Here is a 23,181-nt window from a genome sequence, read left to right on the forward strand (position 1 = left end):
TTTTAATTGTTCTCCCACTAATTTTATCGAATTCCACCACCCTCTAGCAGACAATCGAGAAAACTTATTTTTCTTTAATGGGCTTTAGGTCCAATAGCGCTAATGTAACCCGTAGTTAATCTATCCCGATTACATAAGCCTAAAGGTAGAGTACTATCAATCACATCACTATGTGACCCTAAAGATCGATTTACCTCACACTTGATAATGACCTAAGTTAATCTAGCGAATATCAAAATCTTCGTGTGTCAAGTCTAGCCTACCAATATGAGATGTCATAGATCCAACTATATCAAACTAATGCAATCCCTAGTTAATCTAGCCGACCACATTAATCCAACATAATTTTATCTATGAACGTATCTCCATCTAATGTCAATTAAATTACAGCTTATCCCACAATAGCACTCCCCGCTAACACGGCTTACTGCACTATTATGAGAGGCTACACATAATTTAATTGTTGGTAGAAGGAAAGAAAAATTCAACAATTTGGTTTTTCTTTATAGCTTGATAATTATTCTTGATTAAGAATGAGGGATTTTATTTTTAAATCTTATTAGCTCATCGGAAGTTTTAGGTTATGATCGTTTGTGATTCCTACAACTATGTTCTCTAGGTATGTGGAAACGCATATTGATCCTAAGAGAGACATACGATCATCATCGTACTTAATCACAATTATTCATCTCATGAATTAATTAATAAATACGATTAATTGCAAATATAATTAACGGACTTCTTTCATTCATAAATCATTCAAATAAGAATGAAGTCCATTAATTGTTTGCCATCTAATTTGTGTTCCATTAATTAAACTAATTTAACGATTAAATTAAATAATTAATCCAACACTATTCTTTGAATTCAAATTAAATTAATGGATCAATTATCTAATTGGGTTTAATTGATAAATAATTTCAAAAATTAAAAATCAATTAATTTTAATATTAATTCTCAGAAAATCAATTAAAAAATATATATATTTTTTTTTTTTTTTTTGTGCTGACCGGACCGGTCGGACCGGTCCGACCGGACCGGTTCGGTCAGCTGGGGAAAAACAGCAGAAAAACGAGTTTTTTCAAAAATTAAATTTTTTTATATTTTCTGAAATATTCAAAATATTTAATTAATATTAAACCACCCAATTTGATAACACCAAAAATTCAACAATTCAACAAATTGAAGCATGCTTTCGAAAACGATAAACACGTTGACAAATAAACGATTAACCCGTGGCTCTGATACCACTGTTGGGGATCGTGCATGTATACGCAGCGGAATTTAAAAATTTTATATCGAACTAGTTTCGATTACATGCAAAACTAATCACATAGTCAACGTACCTTAACGCTTCCGCCATACATATGGTAATTATCGATTTAATTGAAAAACGCGTAAAACCGAAAATTACGAAACATGCTTATTTTTAATTTCACAAAATCGAAACATGTAATCACGTATTACTCATGCTTGCAAGTTAATAATCATACAAACATGTTCGAATCGAATTACGAAAGTTCCGATTTATTACCTCTTGTAGCGTGAGATTTCGACGAATCAAAATCCTAAAACGAGTCACGTACAAGCTGCAAATTACCAATCCACGGGCTGCAATTCACGGCTGGAACAAGCTGATCCAGCAAGCGGCGAATGGCAACGAACGGCAACAGCAGCGGCGGCGCGTGGCAGCGGCAGCGGCGGCGCGTGAGCGGCGGTGCGGCGCGTGCGGCGGTGCGCGGATTCGTCGGGGCAGCAGCTCCTCTCCAATTAGGTTTCACCTCGTATATTTTGACCCACTCGAACTACAGCACTAGATGTAAACGAGTTAGATAAACAACAAGAATAAACGAAAGGAATAAACGGGAGAAAACCGGCGGTTTCCGGCGAAGACCGGCGGTGGCGCGGCGGAGATGCAACGGCCGAGAGGAGGGGCTGAGCGGCTAGGGTTTTGGTGCTGAAAAATCTGATCTCAAAACTCCTTTTGAGGTCTATTTATATCTAGGGTTTTCAACCCTAGCGGGCTTAAGTCATTGGGCTTGACCCACTGATGCATTAAGTCCATTCCCTTTACGGCCTCGTTTCTAATAAACGATCGTCCACAAAATTATAACAAAATTATATTTGTGACGAGCTCAAAGTCCTCGTCGATACGAGTGCCTCTTCGAAATTTCCAATTTCCAAAATTGGAAACTTCCAATTCAGTGGACTTGCTAAATCGGGAAACTTCCCAATTTAGAAAGTTCACTAAATTCCGCATTTCTCCTTTTCTCCACGTTTATTCCAATTCGCAATTCACAATTACGAATCTTGGATTCAATCATATCGACATCCAATCGTTCAAAGATTAACACATTAATCTATGCTTGTTGTTATCAAGGATCTATATTACACGAGAAGTGTGACCCTCAATGGTTCAGGTGTATGCTAGCCGTGGGCTCACAACTCTTTGTGATTCGAACAACACATTGTTCTTATACGAACTCCTCCCAAGAGTCCCGATTAGAGTAGAACTCATTTTACCTAATCCCGATCAAATCGGTGCCCAACGAATCAAGATTGGCGTCTAGCAACTACGCATCATGATTCCCTAGATACAAATGAAGTGCCTGCAAGAACCTTATGATATAGTTAGCGTACAGTACGATCCCTTCGTAGCACATGTCCCGATTGAACTAGAGGCATTGGTTCACCGAGACCTCTTATAAAGTTCAATAACCGTGCGAACGTTCTAGGTATTATAAATCCGTTCGTGTGCGACTTAGGGAAACACATTTCCCTAATCACCCCACTATCAACTCTGGCCAGAGATTCCATGGATTATAAACCGTCAGAACACACAGGACATCCATGACTACTCAAGCGCTCGAATCCCCTACTACAATGCACAGACTTCACACTAGATTTCGGATTGCACGAACGTTGGCCCTTGGAGCGGTCCGCGGTGGGACTCAGGGAGAGGTCACGATACAATCGGTCCTCTAGTGAAGTCACGGTGATGTCTGGGTCTTAAGGACTAATGGTGTACAACTATATCTTAGAAACCTATTACTCGATGAATGAGAACCACTTATAGATTTCTAGGGCGAGGGAGTTCAGTGAACTCATTCAGTATGAGCACCCACTCAAGTATGCCGATGTCACAACATCGAGGACTGATGAGACGCAGTACACATACACTAAGTGCTAGTCTCAAAAGGGAAAGGCCGGTATCCTCATTATTGGCGTAACCCATCGACTAGGAACAAGGTTTAACAGTTACATTACATTGCTGAGTTATCTCACGATTCTACTAGATCAACTCACAGTAATAGAGTAACTCGTTAGGACTATATCTATGCTGCTTGCATGGGATAACAGATATAGAATGCCAAATAAGATATTTTATTATTACGAACGAAAAACGATTGTTTTATTACAAAGAAAAGAGAAAGACCACAGCCACAAGTTGGCTTGCCGGTCACCTACTCTAACAATCTCCCACTTGACCTAAAGCCAACTACTCATAAATCTAAGTCCCATCGACTCTCGATGTTTCTCGTGGACTGATCCTGACAATGGCTTGGTGAAGGGATCTGCAATATTGTCCTCCGAGGTGACTCTGTCTAGCTTGACTTCACCTCTCTCTATGATCTCTCGGATCACATGGTATTTTCTCAACACGTGCTTCGACTTCTGATGAGCTCTTGGTTCCTTAGCTTGCGCTACGGCTCCGTTGTTATCGCAGTACAGCCGTACTGGATCGCTAGCGTTCGGAAATACACCCAACTCTTGGATGAATTTCCTAATCCATGACCCTTCCTTTGAAGCATCTGATGCTGCAATATATTCAGCCTCGGTGGTGGAATCAGCCGTCGTGCCTTGTTTGGAACTCTTCCAACACACGGCACCTTCGTTGACTTTGAATATATACCCCGAGTTTGACTTCGAGTCATCCACGTCCGATTGAAAACTAGAATCCGTGAAGCCTTCTAATTTCAACTCGGTATCCCCATAGACCAAAAACAAATCTCGAGTTCTTCGCAAGTACTTGAGAATGTCCTTCACAGCCTTCCAATGGGCTGGGCCGGGGTCAGACTGATATCTGCTTGTGACGCTCACAGCATACGCAATATCAGGTCGTGTACACAGCATGCCATACATTATGCTTCCTATAGCGGATGCATAAGGTGTCCTTTTCATCTCCTCGATTTCCATTTGCGTTTGAGGACGCATGGATTTCGAGAGACGAACCCCATGGGACATTGGCAAGAATCCCTTCTTGGATTCTTCCATGCTAAACCGTTTAAGAACGATGTCTATGTACATGGATTGGGACAAGCCAAGCAATCTCCTCGATCTATCTCTATAGATCCGTATTCCCAATACGTAGGATGCTTCTCCCAAATCCTTCATCGAGAAACGTGTGGATAACCATACTTTAGTCGACTGCAACATCCCTACATCATTCCCAATGAGTAGTATGTCATCAACATAAAGTACAAGAAAAGTCACTGCACTCCCACTAACCTTCTTGTAGACACAAGGTTCCTCCGGGTTTTTCACAAATTCAAACTCTTTGATAGTTGTGTCGAACCTTTTGTTCCAACTACGGGATGCTTGTTTCAATCCATAAATGGATCGCTGGAGTTTGCAAACCTTTTGCTCATCTCCAGAAGATATGAAGCCTTCCGGCTGCGCCATGTAAATTTCTTCCTCAATGTCCCCATTAAGGAAAGCGGTCTTCACATCCATTTGCCATATCTCGTAGTCATACCACGCAGAGATGGCCAGCAAAATCCTAATGGACTTAAGCATAGCAACTGGAGAGAAGGTTTCCTCATAGTCAACTCCTTGCTTTTGAGTATAACCCTTCGCTACCAATCTAGCCTTGTAGGTCGATACCTTTCCATCTACTCCAATTTTCTTCTTATAGATCCACTTGCAGCCTATGGGAACAATTCCCTCGGGTGGATCTACCAAGGTCCATACCTTGTTGGAGTACATAGAGTCCATTTCGGATTTCATGGCATTAAGCCAATGTCCCTTGTCTGTATCCGATACAGCTTCGTTGAAAGTTCTAGGATCACATCCTTGGTCAACTTCATCAACGAGGAATAACCTATCGGGCGCTCTCCGAACTCTTTCGGATCTACGCAGCGACGGTTCAGGAGGTATGTTAGTGGTTTGTTGAATTGGTTCATTATCTGATTGTTGTGCTTGAACTTCAGATTGTGGTTCTCGAACTTCTTCGAGATCAACTACACTGCCCTTTCTATCCGATAGAAATTCCTTCTCAAGGAACACGGCATTTCTCGAGACGAACACCTTTGCCTCGGAAACATAGTAGAATTCGTATCCCATGGAATCCTCGGGATACCCCACAAAATAGCATAGGTCGGATTTTCCATCCAACTTATCTCCCACTAGCCGCTTCACGTAAGCGGGACAACCCCATATCCTAATATGTTTAAACGTGGGTTTCTTGGAGTGCCAAAGTTCATAAGGTGTGGAGTTAACTGCTTTGGTATTAACCCTATTCAGCAAATACACGGCAGTTAGGAGTGCATGACCCCACAGGTATGCCGGTAGCTCGGTGAACCCCATCATAGATCGAACCATGTCTAACAGTGTTCGATTCCGACGTTCGGAAACTCCATTAAGTTGAGGAGTTCCAGGAGGAGTCCATTGAGACAGAATCCCATTCTCTTTAAGATAGTCTATAAACTCAGTACTTAAGTATTCGCCACCACGATCGGATCGTAGTTTCTTAATACGTCTACCGAGTTGGTTTTCTACTTGGTGTCTAAAATCTTTGAACCTTTCAAAAGTTTCAGACTTAAACTTCATTAAGTACACGAAACCATACCTAGAATAATCATCGGTAAAGGTAACGAAGTAGTTAAAACCACCCCTAGCACTAACGCTTAGTGGACCACACACGTCTGAATGGATCAAATCCAAAAGACCCTCGGCCCGTTCCATCTTCCCTTTGAAGGGAGTCTTGGTCATTTTTCCTTTAAGGCAGGATACACAAGTTTGAAGTGATTTAACGTCCTCCAAGGAGAACATTCCTTCACTAACAAACTTGTTCATCCTTCTCAAGGAAATGTGACCTAGTCGAGCGTGCCAAAGTTGTGCGGGGTTAAGACTTATATCTTTTCGTTTTGCTGATATAACGTTAATTGGTATTTCACTTGGATTCAGTTCATATAAGTTGTTTATAAGTTGTCCCTTACAAATCATATTTTGTTCCTTTTGTATAATGCAAATCGAATTTCCAAAAACAAAAGTAAAACCTTCATTATCCAAAACAGGAATAGACATAAGGTTTCGAATAAGTGACGGAACAAATAAACAATTGTTCAAAACAATGGAAAAACTAGAATCCAAAACAGAAAGATAAATTGTCCCAATGGCTTCAGCAGCAACCCTTGCTCCGTTGCCCATTCTTAGGTAGGTCTCACCCACATTAAGCCTCCTACTTCTTGTCATGAGCTGCAAATCATTACAAAGATGTGAGCCACAACCGGTATCCAATACCCAAGAAGAAGATTTAACGGACAAATTAACTTCAACTAAATACGTACCCTTTTCAGAACGTTTCTGATCGAGGTAAGCCTTGCAGTTGCGTTTCCTCTACTTGGAGCACAAGTTTCAGATTGCGAAGCCAATCCAAATAGTTTGGACCGGTGAGTTTGTTTTGGTCGAGGATTGAGGAAAAGGGATGTTTGGACATTGTTGCTGAGAAAATTTTAAGAAGACAATAATTAGAGTTTAGTTCGTAATAATCGTTACAATTAAAATTTTGGACTTTTATATTTTAATTGTTCTCCCACTAATTTTATCGAATTCCACCACCCTCTAGCAGACAATCGAGAAAACTTATTTTTCTTTAATGGGCTTTAGGTCCAATAGCACTAATGTAACCCGTAGTTAATCTATCCCGATTACATAAGCCTAAAGGTAGAGTACTATCAATCACATCACTATGTGACCCTAAAGATCGATTTACCTCACACTTGATAATGACCTAAGTTAATCTAGCGAATATCAAAATCTTCGTGTGTCAAGTCTAGCCTACCAATATGAGATGTCATATATCCAACTATATCAAACTAATGCAATCCCTAGTTAATCTAGCCGACCACATTAATCCAACATAATTTTATCTATGAACGTATCTCCATCTAATGTCAATTAAATTACAGCTTATCCCACAATAGCACTCCCCGCTAACACGGCTTACTGCACTATTATGAGAGGCTACACATAATTTAATTGTTGGTAGAAGGAAAGAAAAATTCAACAATTTGGTTTTTCTTTATAGCTTGATAATTATTCTTGATTAAGAATGAGGGATTTTATTTTTAAATCTTATTAGCTCATCGGAAGTTTTAGGTTATGATCGTTTGTGATTCCTACAACTATGTTCTCTAGGTATGTGGAAACGCATATTGATCCTAAGAGAGACATACGATCATCATCGTACTTAATCACAATTATTCATCTCATGAATTAATTAATAAATACGATTAATTGCAAATATAATTAACGGACTTCTTTCATTCATAAATCATTCAAATAAGAATGAAGTCCATTAATTGTTTGCCATCTAATTTGTGTTCCATTAATTAAACTAATTTAACGATTAAATTAAATAATTAATCCAACACTATTCTTTGAATTCAAATTAAATTAATGGATCAATTATCTAATTGGGTTTAATTGATAAATAATTTCAAAAATTAAAAATCAATTAATTTTAATATTAATTCTCAGAAAATCAAATAAAAAATATATATTTTTTTTTTTTTTTTTTTTGTGCTGACCGGACCGGTCGGACCGGTCCGACCGGACCGGTTCGGTCAGCTGGGGAAAAACAGCAGAAAAACGAGTTTTTTCAAAAATTAAATTTTTTTATATTTTCTGAAATATTCAAAATATTTAATTAATATTAAACCACCCAATTTGATAACACCAAAAATTCAACAATTCAACAAATTGAAGCATGCTTTCGAAAACGATAAACACGTTGACAAATAAACGATTAACCCGTGGCTCTGATACCACTGTTGGGGATCGTGCATGTATACGGCTATACGCAGCGGAATTTAAAAATTTTATATCGAACTAGTTTCGATTACATGCAAAACTAATCACATAGTCAACGTACCTTAACGCTTCCGCCATACATATGGTAATTATCGATTTAATTGAAAAACGCGTAAAACCGGAAATTACGAAACATGCTTATTTTTAATTTCACAAAATCGAAACATGTAATCACGTATTACTCATGCTTGCAAGTTAATAATCATACAAACATGTTCGAATCGAATTACGAAAGTTCCGATTTATTACCTCTTGTAGCGTGAGATTTCGACGAATCAAAATCCTAAAACGAGTCACGTACAAGCTGCAAATTACCAATCCACGGGCTGCAATTCACGGCTGGAACAAGCTGATCCAGCAAGCGGCGAATGGCAACGAACGGCAGCAGCAGCGGCGGCGCGTGGCAGCGGCAGCGGCGGCGCGTGAGCGGCGGTGCGGCGCGTGCGGCGGTGCGCGGATTCGTCGGGGCAGCAGCTCCTCTCCAATTAGGTTTCACCTCGTATATTTTGACCCACTCGAACTACAGCACTAGATGTAAACGAGTTAGATAAACAACAAGAATAAACGAAGGAATAAACGGGAGAAAACCGGCGGTTTCCGGCGAAGACCGGCGGTGGCGCGGCGGAGATGCAACGGCCGAGAGGAGGGGCTGAGCGGCTAGGGTCTTGGTGCTGAAAAATCTGATCTCAAAACTCCTTTTGAGGTCTATTTATATCTAGGGTTTTCAACCCTAGCGGGCTTAAGTCATTGGGCTTGACCCACTGATGCATTAAGTCCATTCCCTTTACGGCCTCGTTTCTAATAAACGATCGTCCACAAAATTATAACAAAATTATATTTGTGACGAGCTCAAAGTCCTCGTCGATACGAGTGCCTCTTCGAAATTTCCAATTTCCAAAATTGGAAACTTCCAATTCAGTGGACTTGCTAAATCGGGAAACTTCCCAATTTAGAAAGTTCACTAAATTCCGCATTTCTCCTTTTCTCCACGTTTATTCCAATTCGCAATTCACAATTACGAATCTTGGATTCAATCATATCGACATCCAATCGTTCAAAGATTAACACATTAATCTATGCTTGTTGTTATCAAGGATCTATATTACACGAGAAGTGTGACCCTCAATGGTTCAGGTGTATGCTAGCCGTGGGCTCACAACTCTTTGTGATTCGAACAACACATTGTTCTTATACGAACTCCTCCCAAGAGTCCCGATTAGAGTAGAACTCATTTTACCTAATCCCGATCAAATCGGTGCCCAACGAATCAAGATTGGCGTCTAGCAACTACGCATCATGATTCCCTAGATACAAATGAAGTGCCTGCAAGAACCTTATGATATAGTTAGCGTACAGTACGATCCCTTCGTAGCACATGTCCCGATTGAACTAGAGGCATTGGTTCACCGAGACCTCTTATAAAGTTCAATAACCGTGCGAACGTTCTAGGTATTATAAATCCGTTCGTGTGCGACTTAGGGAAACACATTTCCCTAATCACCCCACTATCAACTCTGGCCAGAGATTCCATGGATTATAAACCGTCAGAACACACAGGACATCCATGACTACTCAAGCGCTCGAATCCCCTACTACAATGCACAGACTTCACACTAGATTTCGGATTGCACGAACGTTGGCCCTTGGAGCGGTCCGCGGTGGGACTCAGGGACAGGTCACGATACAATCGGTCCTCTAGTGAAGTCACGGTGATGTCTGGGTCTTAAGGACTAATGGTGTACAACTATATCTTAGAAACCTATTACTCGATGAATGAGAACCACTTATAGATTTCTAGGGCGAGGGAGTTCAGTGAACTCATTCAGTATGAGCACCCACTCAAGTATGCCGATGTCACAACACCGAGGACTGATGAGACGCAGTACACATACACTAAGTGCTAGTCTCAAAAGGGAAAGGCCGGTATCCTCATTATTGGCGTAACCCATCGACTAGGAACAAGGTTTAACAGTTACATTACATTGCTGAGTTATCTCACGATTCTACTAGATCAACTCACAGTAATAGAGTAACTCGTTAGGACTATATCTATGCTGCTTGCATGGGATAACAGATATAGAATGCCAAATAAGATATTTTATTATTACGAACGAAAAACGATTGTTTTATTACAAAGAAAAGAGAAAGACCACAGCCACAAGTTGGCTTGCCGGTCACCTACTCTAACAATCTCCCACTTGACCTAAAGCCAACTACTCATAAATCTAAGTCCCATCGACTCTCGATGTTTCTCGTGGACTGATCCTGACAATGGCTTGGTGAAGGGATCTGCAATATTGTCCTCCGAGGTGACTCTGTCTAGCTTGACTTCACCTCTCTCTATGATCTCTCGGATCACATGGTATTTTCTCAACACGTGCTTCGACTTCTGATGAGCTCTTGGTTCCTTAGCTTGCGCTACGGCTCCGTTGTTATCGCAGTACAGCCGTACTGGATCGCTAGCGTTCGGAAATACACCCAACTCTTGGATGAATTTCCTAATCCATGACCCTTCCTTTGAAGCATCTGATGCTGCAATATATTCAGCCTCGGTGGTGGAATCAGCCGTCGTGCCTTATTTGGAACTCTTCCAACACACGGCACCTCCGTTGACTTTGTGATCATTGGGGCTTTGTGGCTTTCAATTGTTAGGCTCTTTGGTTCGAGGTAGGAAATATGGGTATGTGTGGCTATTCTTCTTGAATTTAGGTGATTACGCCAAAATTTGAAAGATAGGCGTTTGAAACAATGAATTCACCTCTACCGACTTTAATAAACTCGATTCACAAAAGTTCAAAAGTCTCCACTTTTGCTTTTAAGGCAATGGATCGAGTTTTCAAAAATAATTCAACAACTAGTCCTTATTTCTCCCTTCTAGTCTCTTCTTCTTCTCTTTTTCTCTCTTTCTTTTTTTTTTTTTCTTTTTTTTTTTTTTTTTTTTTTATATATATATAGAAGCATAGATATTTGTCTTCTTTTTTTTTTCGAAGAAGTAGAAGGACCTTATAAAATTTTCGACCGAACTCCAAGGGATAATTTTTTCAAGAATCGCCACCTATTCTACCTTACACATTGGCTAAAAGAAAGAATACCTTTTCTCCGAGGCTCAAAACAAGGTTCTAAGGATAATTTCGATAAAAAGGTCGGCTTGAAAGGCTCAAACGGTTCAAAGAAGGCCCAAATCATATCCCAAATCACTCACTACTCAATACTTCGTATCATAAATTTCCTACGGTGAGTCTTAAAACCGAACATAGCATGATCTAGCACAAATTAATTCCAAATTTAAAATACAAAACATTCAACCAAAGCAATGCACAAAATGTGATTCCTAGCAATAATTCGCTTCTAAGTCCCGTTGAATCGAAAGCTAAACAAACATCAAATCCTTATCACACAAAACAAGCAATCTCATCATCAAACATTGATCATCTCTCATCATCATAAATCATCGATGCATTCGACTCAAGCAAATTTTATTTTATTTTTTTTTATTTTTTTTTTATATTCCGGAAAAACGAGAAAAACAATAAAAACGAATAAAACCTAATGCATGCAAACTAAAACAAAAAATAAGCACAAAAACATGTTTTTCACCCCCAAACTTAAAATTTTCGTTGCCCTCAACGAAATTAGCACAAAGTTTAAGGATAGAAAACACCTGATTCATTCGGAGTCGATGTGATCGGGGTGCTCCTCCCTCGCTCTCTCACGCTCATCCTCATCGGAAAGCTCGGGTACGGGCTCAAGAATGGGTGCCGATAAAGGTGCCGGCTCGATGCAATCGGGCGTCCCGCATCCCAAGTGTTGGACAATAGCTTGTAGCATCTTGCTCGACCACCGTTGAAGTGCCTCCACCGTATTGACTTTATGCTCGACGGTAGTCAATCGGTTACTAGTAATTATCATCTCTCATTCCATCTTCTTTCGGAATCGTCGATCGGCACGGGAGCTTGAGGCTTCGGGCTCGTCTCGGGCTTGAAGAGCGGCTTGCGGCTCGTCATAGGTGGCTTCTTTGAATAACGAGGCTGCAAAATCGGCAATCGGCTTCCGGATGTTGAGCTCAATATCATTTGGTAATTTGGGAACCCTCATTCTTGTGCACAACCCCGTGACGAGGCTAGGGAAGAAGATGCCCTTTGTATTGTCGCGCATGGAAAGCCAAATTTGATCGGACATAATTGACCCGATGTCGACCGGCTTCCCCGTGATAATGTAATAAGCGAGCGCACACTGTTCATGGTTGATCCGACTAAACGATGTAGTCGGGATTATGTTGGCGCAAATAAACGTCAACCACGCCTTGCCTTCATAGTTGATGCTTTTCCAACTGAGGGTATTCGATCCATTTTGGATGTCCATCACTCAACACTTCACCAATTCGCTCTTTGGTGACTTCGTTGCTCATCTCTTGCCAATCTTGACCCAACCACGGGAGCTCGTAATATCGATTTATATCCTTCGTCTCCCAACTAACATAAATTTTTCGAACCACACTTGTGAATTTTCGTGGATGCTTGAGTACCAACGTGTTCGCATAAAACTCTCGTACGATCGATATGTTGTAAATTGGCTCCGGTTCACAAACCCTTTGCCATCCTCGTCTTATGATTTCTTGGTTAAGATTGGCTAAGTGTGACAACGTGATTGTCAAGGCCCGTTCCGTGATGACGGTCTTTTTGCCTTGTTTATCGAATAGAGCCGCGGCGCCTTCCACACTAAAGGCTTCTTTTTCGGGAAAAGGAATCGTCGTTTTGGTGGCACCTTTCTTGCCTTTGCCTTTGCCTTTGGAAGATGAAGCTTCATCCGTGCGACCTCGTTTGTTGGACGACATATTTGGGAGAAGTTTTGGAGTGGATGCGGTAAGAATTGGATGAGAATCGACCTCCAAATTTGGTTGAGGCAATTTGTCGAACACCTTGTGGGCGTGCCTTGAAAGATGAGATTTTGAAGAAGTTGGTTCGATCCTCTAGCCTCCCTGTCAATACCAACACAAATTAATAATTGGAGAGTGAGTGAGTGAATTATGTGTGTGAAATTGAAATTTTTTTTCGAAGAGAAGTTCAAAAATTCGAAAATTGTGTGTGGGAGGTTGAGAGGATGAAAGAGGAGGGTTTAAGAAATAATGGGGGAGAAAATCTGATTTTTAGAAGTTAAAACGCCCAATTATAGCCTCGGACGGCCGTCCCATGTTTTAGCCTATTTCTCGGACGGCCGTCCGAGCGTTCTGCCTAAACACTGCCTGTGGGACGGTCGTCCCATATTATGCCTTGTTCTCGGACGGCCGTCCGAGGGTTACCGGTCCCTCACTGTTTTGGGGACGGCCGTCCGGTTTTTATACCTGTTTTTCGGACGGCCGTCCGAATTTTCCACCAATCACTGGTTTGGAGACGGCCGTCCCAGTTTTGTGCCTGTTTTTGTGGGACGGCCGTCTCAACCTCCTCTCTTTTTTTTTTTTTTTTTTCGCGCACGGACGGCTGACTCGACCCTCGATCATGTTTTCGACCCTGAAAAGTAAAATTCGACTAAATAAATTAGAATGCATGCTTATGATATTAAAAACGAAACGAAAAATTAAAGAAAAGTACGAAAAACAATAAAGCTCGGGTTGCCTCCCGAGAAGCGCTAAGTTTAAAGTCTTCAGCCGGACGTTGCTTCGTTATTTTCAGGCAAAAGTGACCGAGGTCACTTGGCATTCTTCACTCGCTTCCAAATACGGTTTGAGCCGGCTCCGCTTCACGTTGAACGTACGATTTGAATCGCGCTCCTTTATTTTGACCACCTCGTGAGGAAGAATTTCTTGGACAATAAACGGCCGCGACCACTTTGATTTGCGCTTCCTTGGAAATAACCAAAGACGGGATTTGCACAATAACACCAATTGTCCTTTGTGCAATTCCTTTTTGATTTTCTCCTTACGACCACAATAGCTTGACTCATCCTTCTTTCGTGACTTGCTCGAGCCTTTGGTTGGCAACATCTTCCTTGCATTCTCATCGTCGTTAAGACCTCGACTCGCATGACTTTCTCTCGAAGGATTTAAAAGTGAGTCCATGAAATAAACTTGTTCCGTCCGATTCCCGTTTCCGCCATCATCTCCTGCACTCAAAGATGCTTTCCCATTGTCCAAGATCGAAACATCAAACTTTTCATTATTTGTAAAATCCATAAGCTCAATAGCAAAACAATCATTATTATCTCATGGATTTTTATTAGCACTAAAAACATTGAATTTGATTGTTTGATCATGCACAGTCATTGTAAGATCACCACTAGCACAATCAATGAGAGTTTTCAACGTGTCTAAAAACGGTCTCCCTACGATAAGAGGTATCTCCCTATCCTCATCTATATCAAGTATAACGAAATCAACAGGGAAGATAAATTTATTAACTTTCACTAGCACATTCTCTAAAATACCTTTTGGGTAAACTAAAGATCTATCGGCTAATTGAAGAGTTATAGCCGTCGGTTCAATTTCTCCTAACCCAAGATTTTTAAAAGTAGAGTACGGCATAAGATTAATGCTAGCGCCTAAATCAATGAGCGATCTAAAATTTTTACCTCCTATAGTACAAGGAATAGTAAACTTACCTGGATCGCCGAGTTTTTGTGGAAGAGGCCGAGTAAGAATTGCACTAATTTGCTCCGTGAGTAGGATCATCTCGTTCCCTTGCAATTTCTTACTTTTCTTCACGAGGTCCTTGAGGAACTTCACCCACTTTGGCATCTTTTGAAGTGCTTCAATGAAAGGAATATTTATGCGAATTTCCTTCAACTTGTCCAAAAATCTTTGATATTCGGCGTCGAGCTTCTTCTTTATAAACTTTTGAGGATAAGGAATTGGAGGGACTTGTGAAGGTACCGTCGATGGTGGCTCGTCATGAGATGATTCTTTTTCCTCATTCTTTTTCGGCTTCTCGATTACCGTGCTTCTCTTCTCTTTTCGTGGGGCTTCCTCCAATTGCTTACCGTTCTTCAAGGTGACTGCTTGGCATGTCTCGACCTCGATCTTTTTCGTTAGCAATCTTTGTGGATATGGGATTGGCTCGACCCATTCGGCTACAGTGACTTGCGGCTTGATTTGAATTTCTTCCCTTTTTTCGCTCTTGACATCGATAGCTTGGCACGTCTCGAACTTTTGATTTCGAGGATCTTCCGTATTCGATGGCAATGCTCCCGGCAGGCGGTTCTCTTGCTTCAAAGCTAATTGAGCGAGTTGATTCTCCAAATTTCGCAACGAGGCTTGGGTAGCGGTCATGAATTGGGCCAATATCTCAATGGTGTTTGATTTTTGGGCCGGTGGATTGTTGCCTTGATAGCTTTGTTGAGGAGGGGCTTGATTTTGGAATTGACCTTGAGGTCTTTGATATCCTTGGCCTTGTTGATTTCCTCCATATTGCCCTTGTGATCTCCACCCTTGATTTTGAAATTGGTGAGGCGCGTTGTTGACGTAGTTCAGTGACTCCACATCTTGTTGGCATTGGAGTGTGTAATGATTTCCCCCGCAAATTTCACAACATGGAGACTCGACGGCTTGGACTTGTTGTGGTGGATTTGCTTTGATGTGCTGCAAAAGGAGTTGATTTTGTTGAGTAATTTGGGTCACTTGAGCTTGAAGGGCCGTAATTGCATCTAACTCCAACACTCCGGGAACTTTCTTGGCTCCACTAACCGTCCTCTCGCTTGACTTGGCAAACCGATTTTGTGCAATTTGATCCAACATGATGAAAGCATCCGGTATCGACTGACTCATAAAATTTCCCCCGGTTGATGCATCTAAGACCGTTCGTGCATTCTCGTTAATCCCTTGGTAGAAGATGTGGATTTGCCGCCATTGTTCGACTCCATGTGTTGGACACTGCCGCAAAAGAGTTTTAAATCTCTCCCATGCTTCGTATAATTGCTTGCCTTGCTCTTGGACGAAATTATGAATTTCTCGTCGGATTCTCTCGTCCTTCTCGGGTGAGCTGTAAACTTTCATGAAAAGGTTGAGCAGTTGAGACCACGACGAGATATAGTGGGGGGCTTGGGAAATCAACCACTGGCGAGCTCTTCCTTGTAAGGAGTGCTTGAAGAGAATTAATTGTAGCGCCTCTTGGGAAACGCCGTTTTGACGGTGGGAGTTACAGGTATCTAGAAAATTGACAATGTGAAGATGGGGATCTTCACCTGCCAATCCACTAAATAACCCGTTATTTTGGAGCATCGTCAAGAGGCCTTGCTTGATCTCAAAATTGTGCGCCTCAATGGGTGGATATTGGATGCTCGGGCGGAATCCGTCATGAGTCGGGATTATGTAGTCTTGAAGTGCCCGTGCCCTAACTGCTGGCTGTACTGGAAGTTGAGGGGGTGGGTCTTGGACTTGGTTTCCGTTGGCCCCGAGTAAATTACCCGCTGCCCTGCGTTCTTCGTCCTCCATTATATTGTTTGCGCGTTGAAGTCTCCTAGCCGCTCGAAAAGTACGTTCGATTTCGGGATCAAACGGTTCTCTAGCAAGATCGAGTCTTCTACGCATAAACAGTACCTAAAAAGAATAATAAAATAAAACAAAAATTAAATGGGTGAATCGTGAAAATTGTTTAAATCTAGAGCTAGAATAAAATAAATGATTAAAATATTCCCCGGCAACGGCGCCAAAAACTTGTTGGGCGAAAACCTACACGCAAGTGCACGTATCGTACAAGTAATATAGTGGACTAAAAGTCCGGATATCGAACCCACAGGGAATATTTAATCATCTAATCTTAGACGCTAAATTCTACCAATTATTATCAAGCCCACCCTACACAGTCGACTTTAGGGAGAAATAACTAAATTAAACTAAATTAAAAAGCAATGAAAAAGACACGAACACGAAAGCAATAAAAAACGAAGGTTTAATCAGAGTAAGCAAGCCTAGGATTTTATTCTTCCCCCTATGTGATTATTATTCCCCCAATTCCTTCAATTATGCAAGCAATTAACCCGGATTATTAACCTGAGATGCTAATTTAATCATAACCCGCTTCCGCGTGTATTACGATTCTAATACTCTAGATTCAATTACTATATTCCTATGCAATTAATTCTAGAACACATCATTAAGCACAAATCTCAATAATGGCTACCTAAGAGATTAACTATATTCCTATGTTAATACCACAAAGGCTCTTCTACCACCGTTTTAATTATTAACCCGATCTTCCGATTCATGCGATTAACAATAACATAAAAGCACATAAGTTGATCAAGTTCATGCACTTAATAAAACAAGTAGAAGAAATAATCCGGAATTAAAACTTGCATAAAATCATAGAATTGGGTTCATAAATCCCACATAGGGTTCCAAATAAAATCCTAGAAATAAGAAATTTAGCTACTCATGATTAAAGCAAAAACACAAATAAAATAAGTCATAAACGATAAATCTATGCTTAGAGTCTTCGAATTCTTCGTCTTCGTTATTGCTTTGTTGTTCTCCAAATTGCGTAAAAAGATCCCTAATTGTGTGCTTGGATTGGTCTTATATAGGGTGAAGAACTTGGGGAAGAAGGCAGTTTCCTTGTGCAATTAAAATCCCTGTACTGCGCAACTTCGGGGTATGGGACGGGGGTCCCATAATTTGCAATAAAACTGGGACGGGGTCCGAGCCTTGTTACTTCAGAATTTTGATATTTTCACTTTTGACCCATATTTTCGCCAAAATTGCAGTTTTGACCCCATACTTTTCCAATTCTTCAATTTGTACCTAAAATACAATAAATCAACTTTTTAAGCACCAATTATCATTAAAACACACCAAAAGCCCAAATAGAAAGGTACGATAAAGTGTAAAAAAATACACTTAACAACCGTACGAAAGAACGAGTCCAAATGATATCGGACTCAAAATATGTAATGTAAAAAATTGTTCAAACTAGCAATATTCTCGAAATCAATAGAAATTTTGGTGTTCGCCATAGCGATAAAAAGTCGGTCTACTCCCAAAATCTGCATCAATCAATCCATACAACTGGCTTTAGTATCACGTCTCGAGATTTTTGCAACCACGCAACGCTTAACGGGTGCATACAGGCTGACCTGTTCAGCGCTTAACCGGTACTTCTGCATTTCCCGTAGGGTTTGTTTTGGCCTCGAAGAATTTTTGGCAGTCGTAAAGTAGGTCGACAAATACTTGTAACCTATAACCTTGCCATCTTCACCGATGATTGCGTCTTCTCTGCCGACTGATCCCCAAGAACCGACGCCTTGTCCCACTTTTCGATCTTTTGCCATCTCTCCCTCAAAGTACTCGTCTCCATCGATGAAAAAGTGCCATTCTTTATCTAACGCACTATTTTCGTTATCCTTCGTTTGCTTTTTCACTAATCGAATCAAAAGTCCAACGATAAACAAACAAATCGTTATTATACATATATAGGTATTAGATCGTGTGTATATATATATATATATATATATATATATATATATATATATATATATATATATATATATATATATATATATATATATATATATATATATACATATATATACACACAGACACACACACACGAACGAAACGCCTTAAATAGGGTTTCTTAAACCCTACACCATGTGAAAATCACGCCGTGCACGCGTGATTTTTTCTTTCTCAAATTGAATTCAAATTTATCGTGCTTCTTTAATGTTCATACGGAACCATAATTAATAAAAAAAACATAATTAAAATGATACGTGTTGATAGCAGAAATCGGCTATCATCACAAGACGTGGGGTCGAAGAAACCCTAGATTTCATCATACGCAATACACAAATTCCTTTTATGGATCAATCAAATAGAAAAAAAAAAAAAAAACTCAGACGAATTAGTAAATTATTCATGTGTACCATCTCGTAGATCGATGCATCAATATTCAATAAATTCAGATAAATAAGCACATTCTTTGTCGGCATCAAACCCTCGGTGCAACAAAAAAAATCAAATAAAAATTCCGATAAATAAGCGCATTGGTGGCGATAAATTCCGACAAATAAGCACATTTTTTATGATAAATTCCGATAAATAAGCACATTTTTATGATAAATTCTGACAAATAAGCACATTCTTCGTCGGCATCGAATAATAATTCAGATAAATAAGAACATTCGTGATGATAAATTTCGATAAATGAGCACATTTTTTTATGAAAAATTTAGATAAATAAGCACATTCTTCGTCGGCATAACACCCTCGGTGCAACAAAAAAATTCGTATAAAAATTCAGACAAATAAGCACATTCGTGATGATTAATCGAGACAAATAAGCACATTCTTAATGATTAAATACATATAAACAACCACATTCTGGATACGAAAAAAAAAAACATACCTAAATTCTTGGGATGATCGTCGAAGAAAGATGCTGCCGGAATCTCGGGAATAACCTCAAAAGGCAAGGATCCCGAAGCTTCTTTTATGGCGAGATACGAAAGTAGCTCTTCGTCGGTGGGCTTAAACCGCCACCCGATTAGACTCTCGCCCAAGAGGAACCTCCGTAGAACCGCCTCCTTAGCACTCTCCCACTACAACAAAAATGTGCTTTCCTGACATAATTAAATGTCTCAATATATAACATTTCGGGACACTTATACTTCTAGGGACATATAAAATATATGTCGCGTAGTTGTGTGTCGCAATAGCATTTGGGGCATTTATTAAATGTCCCTATAAAGTTTTCTTTTACAGGCACTTATATATGTCCTAAGAGATTGTTTTTGAGACACAAATATGTACCATATTAAAATCTCACTATTTTGATTAATCATCCTTTTGAGGCACTTATTGTGACACAAAGACATTTATATATATTTCTAAAATTTAATATTAATTATAATATTTATATTTGAATCGTATTGTAAAAATAACACTTTAAGAAATACATACAACATATAAATTTGAATAAAAAAATCAAACATTACATGAATACTCTCAAATCATCATTAATCAAAAATTTGAGTGCCTTTCATCCATAAAGTCGACAGATACTACTGCAAGGAATCCTACACATACTACTACAAGGAATCCTTCAAGACAAGCAACATGATCTCATAGGACCTGAAATATAAATTTTCAATATCCAAACTAATTATTCTACAAGTCTAACACTAGAAAATAAAAAATATGTAATCCAGCTCCCACCATCTTCTAGATTGCATCAACCATGAAATTCATCTTTCAAAACAAAGGAACCTGCAAATACAAAAAATATACATCAATTAATAAACAAAAATCAATGTACAAGAACATTTCTGCCAAGTGAACATTTGAAAATACAAAATAACATAAGATCTCTCTAAAAGAGTACTACTCTTTAGTAAGAGCCAGAAACAGAAGATAAACTTCAAAAATACATACTCACGTACTTCAAATAAAAACGCAAGATAACAACAAATAATTTGAACTCCTTCGGAAGACTGATAGAATGATTCATATCCAACAATATAAAGTAGAATTCTTAACCATTTAAACTGTAACTTCATCAACTTGTCTTGTTCGACTCCTTCAATTAATCCAACAATATAAAAGCAGTACTCTTGACCATTTAAAAATCAAACTTGATCAATTTTCTTACTTCTACTCATCCAAGTAATAAATAAATATAAATGATCAACTCATATAGGTCGGTCAAAAAAATAAGATCAGAATGTTCTAGTTAGCTTTCTTGAAATTCAATGGTCAATGAGCAAGAGTAACAAAACAAACGGTTACTCTTTCATTCTTATTCTCCAAAAAAATTAATATTCTCTAAGTATCAACAACTAATAACCAAATATGACAGCCAAAACCACCAAAAGTTGATGATTAACCAGAAAAATACAATTTACAGAAAATAAGGAAAAAAAAAAACATCACAATGAAATAGGGAAATTCAATATGCACTCTACGATTACATGAATATAATTGTAGGGGGAATCATTGAAGTGTTTTTTTACCTACCATCAAGAATCTCAATTCATTAAGTCCTCAGAAACATAAACAAGTTATAGAAGACAAGAAAAAAAAAACATACCAATGAAAAGGCCAATCGATGTATACTTCAAGACCCTTTAAATTGCTCTTGCCTCGTTTTCACTCGGTAGTGAGATTCAATACCTTCTGGTAAAAATAAATAAGATAACTAGAGAGATAAGCATAAGGCAAACATAAACTATAATTTCTTGCCGTCTTTCTAGTTTAAATCAGAGCCCTCGAGAATTATTCTTGTATGAAATATAACATAAAATATAAAGAAAATGTGCAAGTTCAACAAAAAACTAAGTAACATTAAATGATAAATAGTCCTTGAGGCCCTAAACACAAAAACGAAATATTAGGCTTACAAAGAACTATAATCGAAAGAAAAAACTTCCTGAAAACTTACCGACATTGGCTAGCTTTAAAGCCATAGGTAATTATCGACATGGTACTTTTACTTGTAGAAAATCTGACCTTAGTACCGTCAAAATTATAAGAACATAGACATCGAAACACACATTCATACAATACGGAGGGTTGCAAGCAATGAGAAAATTGAGTGTTTCTAGATTCCCAATGTATAGAATACATTTTCCTGCTAAATGACACATATATAAATTAAGACAAAGAAATAGAATTACATTAGAAGCAGAGACATTCTTTGTTGGTGAAAGAAGAGAACAAATGATAAAATTCTAATTTTTTTTCTAAACATTCATGACAAACTAGTATTTTGCTAAAATGTTTCATTTATTCAGCATGAATGAATTAAAATTGCTAAATTCCAATTTAAAACATATAAAATGTTAATTTATTTAATGTAATACAGTTTCTCCTCCTCCCACAATTACCATGTCCCATGTCGAACAACCAAGAGGATAAATAGCCAACATATCCATATTGAACTATTTATCAGAATAAATTAGGGGTTTAGGGTTGGGATTTCAATTATTAGGATGAAAAGAGTTCGTAAGGATGGGCGTTGAATCCATTACCGTAACAAAGGGAATTGATCGGATTACCTTCGAACAAAGTGCTTTTTTCTTCTTCTGCATCGTTGCTTCTTCTGTGCCGTTGCTCGAAGAAAAACCACAGAATAGGTTTTTTTTCTCTAACAATAGAGTTTGAGTTGGGAACTCGATCGGCTGGGGTGAAAATAATAAATAGAACCAGAAAATCCTTTATTTATTATTTATTTATTTATTTATTTATTTTGCTCAAGTGTCCCTATATGTTTCAGAAATAAGATTAAAATTAAATGTCCCAATAAATTATACTTAAGGCATTTATAAAAATATGCCTCTAAAAGTTAAATGTCCTTATATGTTTATAAGTACGAAAATTTGGTAAATGTCCCTAAAAATTATATTTGAGGCGTTTATAAAAAAATGTCCCCAACCAAGTGTCGCAATATCTACATTTTGTTGTAGCGACGGATTATTCATCGTCTATCTATCTGTGTAGACACACAGAGAACAATTACAGCACAAACAAGTTTTTCGATTACAGGGCATGTGTGTGTGTGGGTGGGTGGGTGTAAGAAAAAAACAACGGATATTTTAAATTAAAAATATATATATATATTATCTATATATCTATTAACCAGTGCTTAGTTGGAAGCTTTTAATTCTAGGGTTTGAGTTTTAGAAATTGTATTTTAAGTAACTACTATTTACTCGTTAGAGGTTTTCTTGAATATATATATTCAAGACTTGATTTTGGTGTGACTGAATTAAATAGAAGATTAACTAATGACATTACACAGTATTTGATTTTTTATTTGTATTATTTCCTTTAATTTCGTTTTTTTTTTTACTTTTTTTTTTATCAAAACTAGCATTTTTTGCATGTGCATTAATTCGGGATAGCATTTTCAAAGTAAAAATAATAATTAGTTTAATACATGAAAATAAAAATTATAATAAAATTTATTAGTGATATCGATAACAAGGTTTAATATTTATACAAATTGAATAATACAAACTCATTCCCAAAAAAAAAATATAAAAAATTAATTGTCATAATATGAAATTGATCATTAAATAAATGAAGCAAAGAAGAATTAGAAAAAGTAGACCAGATAATAGGAAACAATTACAGCAAAGACAAGTTTTTCGATCTGTGGTCGT

At 38.6% G+C, this 23,181-nt stretch overlaps 1 protein-coding gene and 1 long non-coding RNA gene across 2 annotated transcripts; both read right to left on the bottom strand.

Annotated features, from left to right (window-relative positions):
* Nucleotides 1-18,075: 18,075 nt before the first annotated feature.
* LOC148767940 (NAC domain-containing protein 96-like) lies at nt 18,076-19,701 on the bottom strand. The gene is made up of 3 exons (XM_088822702.1): nt 19,690-19,701; nt 19,428-19,620; nt 18,076-18,440 (listed from the first exon to the last, which is right to left on the bottom strand). Exons 1-3 carry the CDS (start codon nt 19,699-19,701, stop codon nt 18,076-18,078), a joined length of 570 nt encoding a protein of 189 aa, XP_088678828.1.
* Nucleotides 19,702-20,040: 339 nt separating this feature from the next.
* Nucleotides 20,041-22,217, bottom strand: LOC148767941 (uncharacterized). The gene is made up of 3 exons (XR_016033558.1): nt 22,075-22,217; nt 21,108-21,193; nt 20,041-20,287 (listed from the first exon to the last, which is right to left on the bottom strand). It is a non-coding gene; the product is annotated as an uncharacterized LOC148767941 (long non-coding RNA).
* Nucleotides 22,218-23,181: the final 964 nt, after the last annotated feature.

This window comes from Erythranthe guttata, chromosome 9 (assembly GCF_056151865.1).
Source record: "Erythranthe guttata isolate IM_541 chromosome 9, IM_541, whole genome shotgun sequence".
NCBI lineage: Eukaryota > Viridiplantae > Streptophyta > Magnoliopsida > Lamiales > Phrymaceae > Erythranthe > Erythranthe guttata.

Excerpts from the sequence above, each read along its gene's own strand:
- LOC148767940 (XM_088822702.1), bottom strand. Across the intron at positions 18,441-19,427 it reads CGATCATCCCAAGAATTTAG|TGAAAAAGCAAACGAAGGAT; the intron begins GTATGTTTTTTT and ends TGATTCGATTAG.